This window comes from Athene cunicularia, assembly GCF_003259725.1.
Source record: "Athene cunicularia isolate RWA chromosome 9 unlocalized genomic scaffold, athCun1 chr9_part1, whole genome shotgun sequence".
NCBI classification, from domain to species: domain Eukaryota; kingdom Metazoa; phylum Chordata; class Aves; order Strigiformes; family Strigidae; genus Athene; species Athene cunicularia.
The window spans coordinates 17,589,822-17,607,671 of NW_020799110.1; the positions used below are offsets into that span (position 1 = coordinate 17,589,822).

General features: G+C 37.3%; 1 protein-coding gene across 5 annotated transcripts in view; it reads left to right on the plus strand.

The window, feature by feature from the left end:
- The window catches only part of TRIP12 (thyroid hormone receptor interactor 12), a 79,375-nt gene that overhangs the window by 29,083 nt on the left and 32,442 nt on the right, over positions 1–17,850 (plus strand). For 3 of the 5 annotated variants that reach the window (XM_026855340.1, XM_026855341.1, XM_026855342.1), the window contains exons 3-7: positions 5,675–5,800; positions 6,756–7,555; positions 14,967–15,072; positions 16,208–16,344; positions 17,270–17,353. In XM_026855340.1, coding sequence (XP_026711141.1) covers positions 5,675–5,800; positions 6,756–7,555; positions 14,967–15,072; positions 16,208–16,344; positions 17,270–17,353 — 1,253 coding nt within the window. The remainder of the gene's footprint in view (positions 1–5,674; positions 5,801–6,755; positions 7,556–14,966; positions 15,073–16,207; positions 16,345–17,269; positions 17,354–17,850) is intronic. The other 2 variants (XM_026855343.1, XM_026855344.1) reach the window with 1 other exon arrangement.

Here is a 17,850-nt window from a genome sequence, read left to right on the forward strand (position 1 = left end):
CCCCCAAAAAAAAACCCAAACACCACAAAACCCCCAAAAAAACCCAACCCAAAACCCCCCACAAACCCAAACAACCCCAAATCAACAAACAACTAGTATTGTAGAGGGAATTAAGGAGTAATGTGAGTCAGCGAGGGGGTGTTGCTTCAACCTAAAATTAGCCACAAAATTTATAGGCAAATTTAAGGGCCACACCTTGTAAAGTGTTGGAGAAGGTTACTTCACTTTGGTCATAGATATGCAATCGTAACCCTTCGAGCAAGGACAAGTTTTGATACTGCCTGAACTTGTGTACTTGATTACATTTGTGCTTTGTATAAATAGCTTTCTAAATGGTGGAAATGAAGCAGCTTTTTTCTTAAAGCTTTCTTGTGGCTAAGGTGCATGCATTTTTCAAAATACAAATTAAGTGACAAAACCTCCAGAGGTTCTGCAGTTCTGTCACTTGTACTATAATTTCAGACTTTGTCAAGTCCGCTAATCTGAGTGGTTGTAATAGCCCTAACTTTGCCTCCAACTCTTACGCTCTGACTGCGATAGACTTCAGTTGAGAAAGGTGTTAAAGGAGAGGCTGGAGAATGATATTGCTTCAAGACAAAATGCTAATGCATGTCCTTCTGTAGTCTTTAGATTTTTTGCATCTTAAAGGTCGTCTTTTTAAAACTTTATCAGTTCAACTTGCTGAGCAGCTATTGTTCACTTGCAGACTTTGGAAATGCCAAACTTTTCTCTGGTCTAGTGTGTAAAACATAAATGTCGGATTATCTATCCTCCTGTGACATCTAACACTGGCAGATTTGGCTTAACCTGGAAGCAACAATGCAAACCCATTTTCCTCTAGACTGGGTTTATTTGATGTCACCCTAATAAGATCAATACTTGCAGTCAGAATGACCAGGGGATACCGGTAATGTGGTTTCTGCTCGGGTTTTGCTAGCCATTTCACACTCAACACTAACTTGATATGAGCTTTTGAGTGTTTGAGTTTTATGGTTGCATTTGCTTAAAAAAACCCAGTGATGCTAGGCTCACAGTGTAGAAAGATAGTTGCAGCACAAATTGAAAGTAAACTTAGCATCTATGATGTGTGTTTTTTCTCTAAAAGAATCAAGGGATGCATGTTTGATTACAGATGTATAAACTAGTGAACTCTCTTCCCCCACCCTGTAGGTGCATACCAAATTTGTCTTGGTAAAGTTGAGTTAATGTGATTTTTCACTCTTTGTTGTCACTAGTGATGTTGAAATAACTTTCTGCTTTCGTGGAAATTGTAGTTCTGACTTGCTTTACTACCAGATTGAAAGGTATTCAGTGTTATCCTCCTAATTTAGAATTATTGTTAAAACAACACCTTCCTAATTGTACAACGTGAACCTTTATCTAAACTATCTTTTCCAGCACTTTCCATTGAAGGATGACTCTTTGCAGGTTTGTAAGGAAGGAATAATGATACTAAAGCTTCCCTTTGCAGCAGTAAACCGAAGAGGAGTGGGAAGCAGATGCATTAATGAGAGCATTCTTTTCCTGGGGGCAGGAGGAGAGGGGGTGGAAGGTACTTGCTGTCACTTTAACTGTATCTACATTGTCACCATGTGTGTTGAAGAATTGTGCCCTTGTGTCTTAAGTTGCCAGTGATGCCACAGTATTTGAATGTGAGCGATTTGCAAGTGATATTGTGAGGCACACAATAAGATCTTTTCTGAAAGTGATGCTGTTGGCTGTTCCTTTCAGATGTGAGCAGTGTTTTAGTACTTGGTCTGGAGCAATGGCAGCGGACCTATGTACTAGTTCTGCAAAACTTTAACTTTTGTTTTTAGTTGCATGAAATGACAGTGGTGCTTATCTTTAAATCTGCATATTGTCACTCTTCTGAAACCTTAGGAACAGCAGTATTTAAGTAGAGAGATCATTTTAACATAAATGATTGTTATGCTGTTGCAGTTGCCTATGGAAGTATGATACTTTATAAAAACTTTAAGTTTTCACAATATAATATATACATGTGTTTGTGCATTTGGGATTGAAGGCTAAATAAGAGATCCTTGTTAGCTGCATAGAGGACACTAGTATAAGCAGAATCTGGAAAACAATTTGGTCTGACCCTTTTCAAATACTAAAGAAAGAGGAACACTTTTTTTCAGTTAAATTATTTTTATTCTGAACAGGTTTTGATTTTGGACCAGTCTTGATAATATGTTAACTCTTAACATCTTACCTGAGACTTTTGTAAATACTAAATTAAAAGTTTGCATTGGTAGGGAAGATGAGTGGAGTATTTGAGGAGAGAAAGTAGGGTTTTTTTACACAGTTCATCTTTGTGATTGCTTTTTTTCATCTCACTTATGACAGAAGTAGAAGAGTGTTCAGCTTTGTATGCTTCATGTTCGGAGGCATTTAATACCTCACTCTCAGCTGCTGAGGAATGTGACTTAGATGAAACACTTTGTTTATTAACTAACTTCAAAAGGTACTTTTTTCATACACACGGAGTAACTCCTTGCGGACAGGTTCTAGTTGATTCCTTTTTATGGTTTTGCTAAGGAATACTAAGGGCTGGTAGTTTCCACAAGATTGATTATATGAACACTGCAAACTAAATGGTGGGTCACTTGTCAACTTATGTGTGCTACTCAAAACTGAGTGTCTACATAGGAATAAAAACATGTATCAGCAGACAGCTTTGCCCAATTGTGAAGCCTTGGAGTGGGTTATGAAACTGTCTTTAACTTGGGTGGGGGGTGGGGGTGGCAAAACTAAGAAAATCCAAAGCAACACTTGAAGGTGCAGCAAGCACTCAGTATTTCTGGATCTGCCCTTGCAAATAGAAATGGAAAAACATAAGCTCATAAATATTTACCTTTTTGCAAGTAGTGAGGAACATAGCACTTGTTGCTGGAAAATTTAAGTGTAGCTTCTGAATAATATGTTAATGGACAGGAATAAAGAGCTTGTAATTGGGTGTTATGAGATAAAAGCCTTTAATTATGGACAAAACTACAGGTAGCTCACAGCCTTTAACAAGAATCAATCTTCTAGCTGCCCAGGTACCTTTCATAGCACTTAGTTCTCCAAGCATTACTCTTTGTTTCTAGCTCACTAGACTATTTTAACTACCTTTGTATGTAAGTTAACTTTTTAAATGAGACCTGAAGTTGCTATTGTCTTGTGTACCTTCTCTTTGCAACACATGGAAAGGGAATGATTAAACTCAAAGAATGACAAGTGAGAACACAGTAGGCCTTTAAAAATAAAATTAAAAAAAACTCCTAATCAGTTTTGACTCCCTATTTGTTAGGTTTCTAGTGTAAGCTTTCTGCTCTGGCTATGAGTGTTATTTTTACTGATAGTTTGACAGATAGAGAAAATAAAGCAAATGTAAATAGTCTGCACAATACGGTATTCAGGTTCTCCAGGATATGGTTGTAGCTTTGGTCTACACAAATTGGATATTGGTATGAAATTGTTTGTAAAAACTTCAGAACCTGAAGGGGTTTAAGGGGGAAGATAAGCCTGAAACAAGTGGAAACTTTTCAGTGCATGATTTAAGTACTTGATATTTTGATGTATTGCTTTAGCCATAATTTAGTTGAAAAGATCTTAAATTATTTGTGTTATGTGAACACTTAAAGCACTAAGCTGAATCCAGTTCTAATTAAAGCAAAACAAAAATCTTTAAGGGAAAATAGCCTTTTAAATTATACTTCAAAAGAAATGAACCCTGATCAGTTGGCTTACATAAAAAAAAATAGATTCATGCCAAGTGTAAATCATGTAATAACTTCTGTTGCTCCCATAATAAAAACATTTCAAGGGAAAATTAAATTTCACACCTTAATTTTTTGTGGGGAGAAGGAAAATCCAAACACTGAGTATCAGGTGAAACATTCCCAAGTTTACCTTGATGGAGTTTACTATTGTGAGCTAAGGTTCTGACTTTTATTTCACTTGCTCTTGATAGAAAAATTGATTTCTTGTAATATGTGAAGTAAAAACAAATTACTAGAATATGGAGAAGATGCTGTTAATCTTTTCAGACTGTTATGCTCTTAGAAAGATGAACCACAGAAGATGTTTTGAATATGTGCTGTCTAGGTGTATTCATCAGTTTCAGTGACAGACTGAGTGAGAATACTTCAGAAGAAAATGAAGGAAAGTTATCAAGAAAAACAGTAATCTTACCAAATTTTTACCATTTCAACTCTAAGGATATTATCGTGTGGTTATTGCTTAGGTGATTAGACTTGTTACTTTTTTTCCTGTGTTGAAATCCTTAAGAGGATGGTGAAACTTTCTGGTCAATAGGTGGTTTAGCTCTGCCTTTGCTCTATATTTTTGGCATTTCCTTGGAAGAAGCTATTTGAAAGCTTTTACCTCTTCCACTTTTGGCCTAAACCTTTTGATGTTTGGGGTCATGGGTAGGAGCAGGACACTTAAATATGAAGTCTACATTTCTCCCCTCCCCTTCCCCTCTGTGATTCAAAGATGTTTGCATAACTTGGCTCAAAGGACTAGATAGCCTAGGTTAATAGCATATCAGCATATAATCAGGAGTTCTTTAACTTTGAAACATTGCTTCTTCGAGCTTTAATACTACACTAGTTTGAGATTTTATAAAGGTTAGTGGTGCTTGGAGTTTCTGTATAGGTAGGATATGAGCAGTAGAGTCATCTTCTGGTGACAGCTTAGCCAAAAGCATGTTTTATCCAGGGAAGTACAAGTGAGATGTCTCTTGCCTTAGCAATTAGTACTATTACTTATTATTCTTAATCTTATTTTAACCATGCTGTTTTACATGTTGATGAGCTGTCTCTTCTGAGTCTTGCAGATGGTAATTCTGATTGGTTTGGAAAATAGACATGGAATATGTGAGGATATAACTTAATACTTAAATTTTTTCTGTGGTATAGTATGATCTTTGTCCTCCAGTCAGATCTCATGAAATAAACCATTTTTTGCATGCAGCTGAAAGCTGCTTGAAAGACCTCTTGTAGTTAATTCCTTTCTCTGATATCACAGGTTTCCTGTGTTATCTGAAGGCCTTCATTGGTAGCACGTGTTTCTTCATTCCTCTTACTTTAGCTGTTACTAAACAGCTCTCAATCATTTGAATTTGTGGATCTGCTGCCAGAAAATAATTGTCAGGGTTGAACTTTCCTACTGAGTGGAACTAGTTGCATTCCCATTCCAAGCATTTGATTTTCCTAAATGGAAGAGTAAAGAAACTTGTAAACACTCGTTAACTGGGTAAAATCTTAATGCATGTAATCTTGAGGTTGATAAGTGTATGTCTATTTTTGAGAAGAGGTCTTTGGCAGGTGCCCCAGTCTTGTGCCATAGCATGCTAACTTAATGCTTAGGTGAATAATTTAGTAATCTTGCACACCAGAAAAATTTGAACTTATCTGCACAGCTCAGGTGTGAGAAGATGTTTTAGTCATTTAAAATGACTAAATAACTGTGTGCTTTACACAACAGGTACACTGGTGGTGATTTGTAACTGCACCAGGTGATACTTTTGAAATATTGCTGTAATGTTAGGGGTTGATATTGAAAGGTTTGCAGCTGTAAACTAATATTTGTAAATACTCAAAAAAATAAATAATAATTCCACCTACAGGTTTGTATCTGCATCTTGGAATCCTGATAGCTTTCTGTTTTGACTTTCTGCTGACAGGTCACATTTAGGGCAGGCAAAACATAAGGCACATAGCCCTCCTGAGAGTAGAAAATCTATTTCAAAGACACCGAAAGTGCAGTCTAATATTACTTCTGAGCAGTCCAAGGGACACTTATCTAAAAGGTAATTGCTCTTCATATTTATATGTTAACCAGTGTTATTTGCGCTTCACAACTGTGTATAATATGTCTAGTTATACACAGTTCTTATAAAATGTATCACTAATAGATTTTAACTAATCTAGATATTGCAATCAGTGGATGTATTTCAGTGGTTTTTTTTGTTTTTCTAATTCACCAACTAAGAGCATTCCATCAGTGATGGGGAGGAAATGACTTCTGCATAACTAGTCCTGGAATACTTTTGCAAGGTCTTTCTCCCCTTTTCCGGCTTCATATTGGGGGAAGATTGCCCAAGGAGTTCTGAGCACTGTCTTGTATTTATTGAAACATGGACTAATCTAAAGTGTGCCTGTGTTCAGGGTAATCATCTTGGTCATACTTTGCTCTTCATACATTTCTGCTATATGCGCACTGGAACAGTTTTCTATCATGTAGAAGATAATTTTGCCGTTTTTTTGTGATTAATTATGTTAGTTTCAAGATTGAGAAACTATCCTTTCATTGAGAGCCTTTATTGAACTAGAATCCAGTTACAACTAGTTATGCATTGCTCCTTACTCTCCTGTGGAACTTCTCAAACTTTCAGATAATAGCTTCATGGCTTTCTTTTTTCTTCCCTTTCTTAATCAGTTCAACATATCTATTAAAAAAATAAAATCAGATAGTAAAATCTATCTACATTATCTCATATATTTCTCTTTTTAAAAAAACAGCAGTGTACTATGCTTTTATTCTGCAATTTATTTTAGTTTTCATGCTAGAAAACGTTTGTAATATGACTGTTCTCATATATGCATTTGTTTTTTTTCTTGTTTCAATGTAGACTCAATAATCAACATTGTTTCTTACCTGTGGTTTCCTTCATTATTAGAGAATGATGACATTTATCTTGCAAAACTGTTGCAACTGAGATTTCTCCAGTTCAACACTAATGCTGTTCCTGCTTACTTTTACAGAGGCTGTAGTTCATCTGCTGTTTTAGTACCGCAAGAAGAAGATCCGGAAAGAGTCAATACTTCAGAAAAGCAAAAAACGGGGCAAGTGCCTAAGAAAGACAATTCTCGAGGAGTTAAACGCAGTGCTAGTCCAGATTACAGGAGGACCAATTCTCCTAGCTCTGCTAAAAAACCCAAAGCACTTCAACACACTGATACTTCTTTGGAAACTAATAAGCCACATACTAAATCTAAGAGAAGACACCTAGACCAAGAACAGTCGAAGTCTACACAATTGCCATCAACAAGCAAGGCGCACACCAGAAAGGGTGGAGCTGCTGGTAGCTCCCGAAGTCAGAAAAGGAAAAGGACAGAGAATCTGTCTTGTATAAAGAGTGGTTCAGCTGTTGAATCAACTGGCGCTGAAGAAAAGTCAGCAAAACTCTCCAAGCTGGCTTCAAAATCGGTGACCTCAGCCAAAGCTGGGTGTAGCACCATCACTGATTCTTCTTCTTCAGCTTCCACATCCTCTTCCTCTTCTGCTGTTGCCTCTGCTTCTTCTACTGTTCCTCAGGGTGCCAGAGTGAAACAGGGAAAGGACCAGAATAAAGCTAGACGTTCCCGTTCTGCATCCAGCCCCAGTCCAAGAAGGAGTAGCAGGGATAAAGAACCAAGTAAAACAGGTGGCTCTTCAAAGTTTGACTGGGCTGCTCGATTCAGCCCAAAAGTCAGTCTGCCTAAAACAAAACTGTCTCTACCAGGCTCTTCCAAGTCAGAGACATCAAAACCTGGACCTTCAGGACTACAGGCTAAGCTAGCAAGTAAGTTCTTTTGGGGAAGAATTAAGCATGTATATTTCACAATCAAGTCTTCTAAGCAAATTTCAGGCTTCCTGGGATCTTCATTGAGAAATTAATTTCTATTGTGTTCTGTTGAGCTTTGAAGTAAAGCTGTGCCTGAAACTATTTATAGTTAAATTATTTAAGTGCAGTCAGTGTTCTATAAGTTTAAGTTGCTTCTGTGTCTTGCAAATGAATTTTAAAAATAAAATATATGCAAAATAGTTGGGTGTTGTGATGGGGCATATATGTTACAAAACTCTTCGTTATATTCCTCCTGTCAGATTTTTTTTCTCCTCATTTTCATAAGCTTTCATGAAGTGGGAGTAATAAGTGCTGGAAAACAAATAGATAATACATGGTTTCTTGTTCCAAGACCACTTTCCTAATATTTCCTCACTGTGAGAATTTCTGATGTTACTTAAAGAACAGTAATCTTTTAAACCTGGTATACGTAGTGCCTGTGACATTAGTCACTTTCTTTTAAATTGTTCTAAAATATGTCCCCTCTGGTGCTGGATTTGAGTAACAGGTACTGTTCTGGGACACTGTCACTGGTAAATACAGGCTGTCTCCAAGCAAAACACCTGCTTGCTAGTGTGCAGATATGCTTGTAGCTCTGTTACACTGAACAAAAATTTTTGAAATGCATCATGCTGCCATTGTGTACTGTACGATTTATAGCATGTATCCTCTAAAACTTGATTTAAGAAGCTGGATTCCTAAGCTTCCTTACTGTTGTTCCTTTACCTAGACCTGAGCACAAGCAGGCTGTCCCAAACTGGAGCAAGATATGTAGTTAATATTAATGCAGGAAATAGGTGAAATAAACATGAGCAACTGTATGTTTTTTCTCTCTAATCAAAACAGATTTAATTGACCGAACAGGCTTGATTTGGATAACTGGCATGACTGGAGTATTGATTCTGGGGTGCCCTAACATAATTGACTAAGAACAGCATGGGGGAAGAGGAGAGAGGTTACTTTCTTTGTAACAAGGTTTTAACTACTTGCTTCATGGTTCAAGACTTACAGGATGATGAGTTCCAGAGGAAAAACTATAAATGTGCACAGGGTGGATTGAGGGGGAAGTGGTAGGAATTGAGCAAGAGTGGGACTAACCAACAAGTTCTTAGCTAAGCCTGTCCATGTTATAGGCAAATTTTTAGCAATGAAGAAAAGCGATAGGGAGGAGAAAGAATTTACCTCCAACAAGTGAACAATGAGAAGGTAATGGTAGAGAGTGATTTATGTGACAAGTTACAGAACTGCAAGGAGTGAGAAGGGGAAGGGTGGCATAACACCATGTAAGAGGGGTGTGAGTTGAGTAGCTTGAAAAACAGCATTGAGAATATGCGTATAAACTGTCTTCACAAAGAATGTACTGAGAAAGCCAGCCTGACTAGTCTTTTCCAGTTATCTTTTGCAAAAAGATAAACAAGTTGAACTAAGACTTTCAAGTATATGTCACAAAACCAAGTTGGTATGAACTGTAGGTATGTCTGTGTATGTATAAAAAGTTACTGGTAAGGGGCACAAAGCATGGTGAGAGACCTTTTCAGACTAAATAGAGGGTTAAAGTTACTTTCTCTAGGTAGTATTGCAATTTGAGGAGAGAAAAAAAAGTACTAACAGGTGATACTAAGAAGTCTAAAATGTATAATGCATCTTTATTTTACTGTAGGTTACAGCAAAACTTAATCCAGTGGTGGTTACACTGAATATCACTGATCAGAATAAGTGATTGTACTGGATATCACTAAGAGTGAGAACTCAGCCTAGAATAGAAGTGTTAAATTATGATGTTTTTGAATAGTCTCAGCCTTTCAAATAGTGCATTAGAGCTCTTTGACAACAGATTAAAGAGATCTTGGAATCAATAGTAACTATTGTTAACTCAGCCCTTTTTTAAAGAAAAAAAACCCAACTTGTCTGTCACACAGCACTGTCTTGAAAAATATTGGGACAAATTTGAAATATTTTAACAAAATATGCATTTTGGATAATGGTGAGAAGCATCAAGAAAATATTAAGAAAATAAACTTCCAGGGTAGGTTTTTAAGGAATAATGGGTAAGTTGAAATTTTATTTTCTGTAGCAAGCAAGTACCCCTAGAAGATAAGGGAGCGTGAGTGATTTTTTTTTTTCACACATACATTAACAGCTTTCTAAAGCAGTAAGGCAAACAGTGATCTGGATTAAATTACTGAGGTGTATGTTCCTCTGTCTGTGAACATGTCTTTGGAAGTCATAGTAATCCCGTGTAGAAAGTGAAAGCTAAAACTCAGTAGTCTTGTATAAGGGTATAATATGAAACAGATGTTTGAAGTAGGGCTTATAGAACTAGTGAGATATAAACAAAAAACAAGCATGTGCAAACTCTATAAGGAGCTGCAGAAACTTCAGGAGAAATGATGGGGAGAGTGGTTCTAGGAAGAAAAGTGAGAGGGGACATTCTGGCTAACATGGTCAGTCGTGTCTACATAAATGTAGTGCTGTTCACTTCATTGTATTGCAGTTTAAGAAGTACAAGAAGAATTACTAGTAGTTGTGATTTTTGAATGAAAAACTAGAAGAGCTGAACTGGTTTACTGAAGAGAAGAATGAGGAGAGACTTGGTCGCTACCTTTGCAGAAGCTTTTTCACATAGTGGAGGGGAATACCCTGAGGTTCCTTGTCCAGCCCTCACTGTATAATTGATAGGTGTTAAATGCATCCAAGATGACTTTCAGAGTTGTCAGCTACACAGCAGTCTAACTTATCAGTGATATCACTGAAAAACAGGTATTTGTTAGAAGAATAAAAACAGGCTGAAGTTTTTTACCTCTATTCTTGTAGCTAAATATTTCTTGATGGGAAGGGGAAAATAAAAGCAAGTTCCTTGTTCTGCTCTCTTGATTTGATTGCTTTCACTTCCCTTTTAAGCCCTATATTTGGTTGGGGCTTTTAAAATGTTGCAAATCATGTTATCTCACTGTTTATGTAACAATATAAACCCAAGTTTAATTATGTCGCCGTATTTAGGGAGGAGAAATCTTTACTGCCCTTTCTGTAGTGTCTTGTGGCACTTAAGTAGGAAGAAGCTGACAGTGATGGCTGGGACAATGTTGAGAGTAGGGTAACTACGTCCCTGACTGAGAAGCCTCTACCTAGTACTTTAAGGTCTGGGAGGCTGGGGAGGTTACTGGTATACACTGGAAAGCCATATGAAGGTGAACACAGTGTGAATGGTGCATAACTCCTATCTTTAAGGAATCTGGTAGAGGTGGGGGAGGAAAGAATCTGAAAACAGCTCTGAAATAGTTTATTAGGGGTTGTGGGTGACAGTACTGTCTGTGTGATGGTCATTAGAGACTTAGAGTTGTGGATTTGGGAATGAGAAGCTGACTAGGTTGGAGATGCTTGGTTTAATTGGGGTGATGGGCTGTGTATAGAGAGCTGGGGCGTGTTTGTGTTGGTACTGAGGGAGGGAAATAGTGGAGTATTAGAATGACAGGAGGTTGTCTTGCCTTCCCCTGCCACAGCTATTTTCACGTTATCTTTACTGTGTGATGAGAGCAGCCCAACACAGGAGCCAATCTGAAGTCTAACCTTCCAGTCCTAACAAGTAAATCTCTACTGATTTATCTTTCTGAGTTGCACAGAAAGGGTTTTACAGGTTATGTACTGTGAAATTTTGACTAACTTTGATTTGGCTTGGGTAATACACTCAGACTTAAGTGAATGCAGTTCAGCTGCTTCCAGAACTTTTTTTCTTTCATGCAACAACAAATGCCTTAAAATGCTGACCAGAAAACACACTTAAATGTGAAGATGTTTTTAAGATATTTTTTGTTTTTGTTTTTATTAGGCTCTGCTGTTTCAGGTTTAGCCTGTTTGGGTCTATTTTCCTTCTGAGTCATTAACATGAGTGTTTGGCATGCAAATAGGATGATGTCAGGCCATAAGCAATATATTTATTTGCTATAAGGAAACCTGTGCCTCTGCTTTAATTCTGAAGTTTACATCAGAAGTTATAGCAGTTGCTGAATATGAACTGCTCAAATTTGATATTATTCTGGTTTATTAAAAGTCCATCTCTGTTTAACTTTCACTAGCTCTTTGAAACAGATCTCTTGGTGATAGCTCTGTATATTACAGAAATGGTGCTGAATAAACAACTTCTGGAGATGAACATCAAACCAATTCCTCTAAAAGCCCTTCCTGTCTTCTGTCTTACGGCAGTATGACTGGTGCTTTCCTTCATCAGGCAGTCACAGGGCATCTCTAATCTCCTATCTCTGAATGCTGGTTATGCCTTATTTACCAGTGAAGGCTTGGGTCTGTTAGCCTCCTGCAACTCCTCAACTGGGAGGCCATGCTAGCAGTGTGTTAAGGGGGAGATCAAATTTTTGTGACAATGTGAGTGAAAGGAAGAAGGTTCAGCCCTGTGCTGAAGAAATTAGCAGTCCTGAGCTTAAGGTATTGGGACGATTCAAAGGATTTGCAAAAGGTGCAGGTGGTGAGATTGACTTAAGCCTTCTTAAACAATGAACTTTAAGGGCACGGAGTGGCATTGAACAGCAGGAAGGGAACAAACTCTGAAAAGTCTCGTTGCTTCCTTTTTAGCCTTTGAAATTAATAGAGGGAGGTGGAAGCTCCTATGTGACCTGGTAGATATCAGAGGTAGAGAAATAAAGACTTGAGAAAATGAGAAACATGCAAAAAGATCAGACACATACAACATTCTTCCTGAGAGCAGGAGAAAATGAGTTCAACTCTTCTGGGTGCTCAGGCTGTGATGTATTCTGCAGCTCACCCACCAAGCAGTAACTGGCTAGCTCTACATTCTCTAAAACCTGCTTACTGAGGTAATTCAGTTTAAAAGAGATGGCTGAGCTAATTTAATGCCTCTTACAGAAAAGGACAGCTCATTTCAGAGCTTCATTGCTTTACTGCTTCATGGTGTCTGTGTTCATCTGATCTGTGTTAAGCAAGCTCAGCTCACCAAACTGGCAGGATGCTAATGGTACAAGAAAGTGAGCATCGGGTGTGCACTTTGTGCTTCTTGGGATTCGTTTGGGGGCAAGAAGACATTAGTGAGTGTACCATACTGTTAAACAACAGCTGTTTGGTGAAACCTTTGCCCTTAGCAGAATTCCTGTTTTGATACAAGTTAAGTCAATCTTGCTTCACTTACAGTGAATGTGTGGTGTCTCCTTGATAGCCTATTACCAAGCTGATCTGAAGTCACTTAATATTTAGGTCTGACTACTTGAAAATGAGTACCCAAAGATTTGAAGTAATAAGTGGCATGTTGATGTACAGAATTAAAAGGTATTTGTATATTTTCCATGAACTCTACTGTAACAAGTTAATTAACATATTCTATATGTAAAGCAAAAGTACATCTCACTTAGAAGTTTGCCACACAGTTATAGGTACTGAGTAGCCTGTTTTTCCATACATGTAATATGAACCCAGAGTTGTAAACACGTTTATCTGTGGAGCAATACAGTGCTACACCTAGTGCCTGTTAAAGCATCTATTTTCTACTGTAAAATATAACCAGCTGAGGGGAGTTTTACTGTATCTGTGCACTTCTAGTACTTGAGAAACTTAGATAGCTATGGCATAGGATCCTACAACTGTTTCAAAATAGTTTTGTATCTCTACTTTCATAACATACTTTTTTGTGTCGTGTTCCCCCCCTCCCCCTGGTATCTTACATAATGACTAACCCTATCTACATACAGTATTTCTGTTGTACCAAATTCAATGTAAATTTTTGGTTTGAAAGCATACGTAGTAAAAATGTCACTGCTTTTTAAAATATTTGAAATAGATGTGTGTTTTGTTCTGTATGTACAGATCATCTGAAAATTTTAAGTGGTTGGCCTGATTCAGTTTGCTGGATGGCTGTTAAAGAACCTTGTTGTTTTCTTAAGGTTGCCAGATTTCCTGACTTAGTAAGCAAGATGTGTGGTAAATACATGAATATCGGGTTAACCTTCATCTATGTGAAACCGCACATGGCATTGTGTTCCTGGCTCAGATACAGTGTAGTATTTTAGAGGACAGGCTATTGACCAGGTCAGGAACATCTTTTCAGATCACTTTCCCTTTTCCATTATATATCCAGTCAGAAGCTGTGTAGTTATCACTTCATCCCTCAGTACCACAGCTCAGTATTCCTGGATTGGTTTAGGATTAAGGAAATAGACAGGAGCTAGTTAAATAGGTGAAGTGCTAAAAAACCTTACATATTTAAATATGTTTTGTTTCTGCTTTATTGCCAGAAGAGGGAGCAGTGATCTAACTTTCTCTTCTTTGCAAAATTCTTTACATCTGTTCTAGTAATAGTATGTCTAAATTATATATTATGGGGTTCTCTTATTTATTGCAGGGGTGGGAGAGGACTAGAATGTAAAGCTGGGCCTGATAAGGATTTTTAATTTTTGACATGATAATTCTCAGCCTTTGGGTTTGGAAGCTGTTATGGGATATATCAGCCTGAAGTAAGGTTGTTCAATATCTGATAATTTTGTATTGCATGGGGTTTTGTGTGTTAAAATTTGCCTGGTTCTGTGGTGGGTTATATCATCAGAGCAATAGCTTTATAACCTAGAGCAAATTAATATTAGTTGGGTCAGTCTTTAACAGTCCAAATACTTCTAAATTAAGAACTTGACAACTTCTTTTCCAAAGCTGTGAAGATGTGCTTGGTTATTTGACTCAAAGACCTTATGACAGTGGCAGAGGTTGAAGGGATGTAGTTGAAATAGGAACATGAATAATATATAGGACAGATCTCAATACTGGTAGTGTTTGACTCCTGGAGGAGAGCATGGTTTTGATTTAAGTCAGTTATTCTTAAGCCATACTAATGTGAATTAAACTGTTGAAAAATTATAATTCAGCTAATGAAGATTAAGTTTATGCTGCACAGATTTATTTGGAGGTGCAGGAAAACAGATGCAACCACCACTGCCCTCCCCCCTCAGTGTAGAGTGTTTTTTTTTCCTCCTCTTTTATCTAAAGCTAAAGCATTTTCTTTTTAAGTGTTTTGAACATCAACATGTGGAAATAATAAACTTGTATCCCATAATGTGATAATCTGTTTAGCATATGAAACACAAGCTCTTCTATAACTGTAGTGTGTAGTTTAGGAAAAGGTATCTAGGTAACAACTTGGAGTTTCATGTTACTTTTCCTCATTATTTTGAGTTAATATATGAACCTTTCTTTTACTGGTTCAGTGCAAGGTGACCAAAAGCTGATGTGGGCTTATTGTGGTTCTTATGTAGAAGCTGTTATTCTACATAGAAGTTTCCTGTACACAGAAATTAAGTTTCTTTGTAGAACTGCTGTGTATTTAAAGACTGATTTATTCTATTCTTTACATATTACATAGGTCTAAGAAAATCTACAAAGAAGCGCAGTGAATCACCACCTGCTGAGCTCCCCAGTTTGCGGCGGAGCACACGGCAAAAGACCACGGGCTCCTGTGCTAGCACCAGGTAAAAATTAAGATAATGAAACACATGATTACTGCAGTGGATTGATAGTAATGTTGTTTTCATGCATGAAAACTGGCTTTGTCTATCTCTTTGCTATTGCAGAAGTAGCTGTAGCTTTTCAGGCCTGCTGGGTTACTCTACATCAGTGTCATGGGTAGCACATAGAATTTATCTGAGCTGTGATAATGGAGGGAAAGAAATGTCCAAAGTCAGTATCACAGATTTAAATAATCCTTTCCTTGGGGAGGTGTTGTTTAAAAAGGTACTAAACACAAAGAAGGAGTGCTAAACTACTGTCCATCATGAATAATAGAGGACTACTTTGAAAAAGGAAAGACTTCATGGTACCACACAGGAAGTCTGTTTTAATAGTGTATGTTGTTAAGCTGACTCAGCTTGTCAGCAGCTATGTTTGAACAGTATTATGAATATCTAAGTACTTAATATACTTTCTGATATAGGGGGAAATTACTCCTGAACGAATAATTTAAACAGCTCGTAGATTAAAAGGGAGAGTAAATGTGTCCTGTGATGCAAATTTTTGTAGTTGCATGTATTCTAAAGCTAGATTTACAAAGCCTTAACAACTTTTTTCTTACATCTAAACTACGTTTAGTAGTTCCAGCATAACTTCCTTTTCCTCTTCCATGCCATTAAAAAAAAGCTTCTGAAGTCTGATTCTTGTCAAGTGTGCATTTGAATTTGACTGTTTATTTTGTAGACATCTATATTTGTAGGGGTGATGATGGTAGTGTTTAAAAATGCAAATTTAAAAAGGCTCATGCCCTCAAACTTGTTCTGGCACTGAAAACCAAGTTGCACATAAGAGTTCTCTTTGCTTTCAGTAGTTCAGAACTTTCATTTAAAGACAGTTACCCTGTTATCAAACTTCTGTGAAGGTTATAATGTAGGGATCTAACTGTAATGCATCTGTATAAACTATCACTCCCATGGTGCAGTGCAAGGAGGGAAAGATGAGTTGGATGATTTTTGTGAAGACTTTCTTACATGAATCAGTTTGTGCAACTTCGTGGTAGTGATCTACAAAAATGTTATGTGGTATTGAGTAATCTCACATTAATAAATCTCTTGTCTTGGTTCATAAGGTCTGAAACGTGTTTTTTTTAATCTTTAGTCGGCGAGGCTCTGGCCTGGGCAAAAGAGGAGCAGCTGAAGCTCGTCGACAGGAGAAGATGGCTGATACTGACAACAACCAGGATGGAGTTAACTCTTCAGCTGCACGTACAGATGAGGCTCCCCAGGGAGCGGCAGGTAAGAAGAAATTCCAGCGGAAGCATTTTTAGTATAGTTGCTGATATAAACTTCTTTGCATTGAAAAACAATTAAATGGATTAAGTTCTGGGGAGAAACTATTAAAGCTAGTATAGACGGTAAATAATTCTGGAAGGTTGTTCGGTGAGAGGGACCTTTACTTTTGAATCTGATCTCTTGGATGACTGGTACATGTTTCAGTCTGCTTTTCTTGTAGTCTCCAAACTATGTCCAATAAAGCAGACTTAAGTTTTCAGGCATCTACCATTTATTAAAAAAATGTAACTTCAGCTGGTGCTACATAAATTACTTATAGTGCCAACCAAAGAGACACCAAAGTATTCAGAATACAAAAGGCATGTATTTACCTGTAAAAGCTCTTTTGTAACTTTTCTGCTGAGATTGCAAGCATGTCTGTACTGGAGAAATGTGTGATGAAGTTAAATATTCTTACTTGTACAGTCCTATTAAGTGGTATCTAATTTTATCATCTGGTCCTAATCAGTAGTGAGTTCAAAGGAGCTTTCCAGCAATTGTGATAGATTGTAGAAAGTCTTAAATGTTCTCTGCTTAAACTACATTAGTACAAAAAGTCAGAATTAATGGGAACTAAGTGTAGCATAACACTCAATTAAGAAAAGCATAAATTTTCTAAGGATACAGGCAAATCTGTCTGAAAGGAAACTTGCTGATCTAGCTGTACTTTTTTGTATTATTGTGTGTTGATATAGCCTCTTCAGCTTTTGGAAAGTGTTAGACGTGTAGACTGGTCTAGTCAAAATGACAATTGTACAGAAGTATGATGGTGGCAGGATTAAATACAGAGCACTCTTCTGATGGTGGACACTTTGCTTGATGATGGAATTAATGCAAATTTATAGTTTTTAAAGGCACTATAACTTGCAGTAATCTCTATTTTATTTAGCTTCTAGTTCTGTTGCTGGGGCTGTAGGTATGACAACCTCTGGAGAAAGTGAGTCAGATGATTCTGAGATGGGAAGACTACAAGGTATAAAAGTTGTTATTAATTTACATTCATTTGTTTGTAGTCTATAATAGCTATACTTACCCAAATTCTGTATTATATTTAGTGGGAAGGCTGTATTTTTGGTTTTCTGTCTGAATGTGTTGCTTTGCTTATGGTAGTTCTGAAGTATCGAGTTTACAAGCCTTAATTTACTCAAGGTGTGAGAATTTGCAAGTGATATCTGGAGGGGGGGTGGCATAGTGTCCTTGCTCATTTACATGGTGTATAATACACTACTATTGATGATTTTTCAGGAGGAGGTGGGGGGAAAGAATTGAGAACTCAGTCCTATAAGAGTGTGCAAGCTCAAATATGAAAAGAAGTCTTTGCAAGAATGTTTTCAGTTGACAGGCCAGGTTAGGCCTACTGTTACTCTGCCTGCTTCTGGATAACATTTTTTGTGCTTGTCATAGATACCCACGTTGCTGTAAGCTTTGACCAAACAAAATCTAGATGTTCTTAAAATGCTTGCTTTTGTG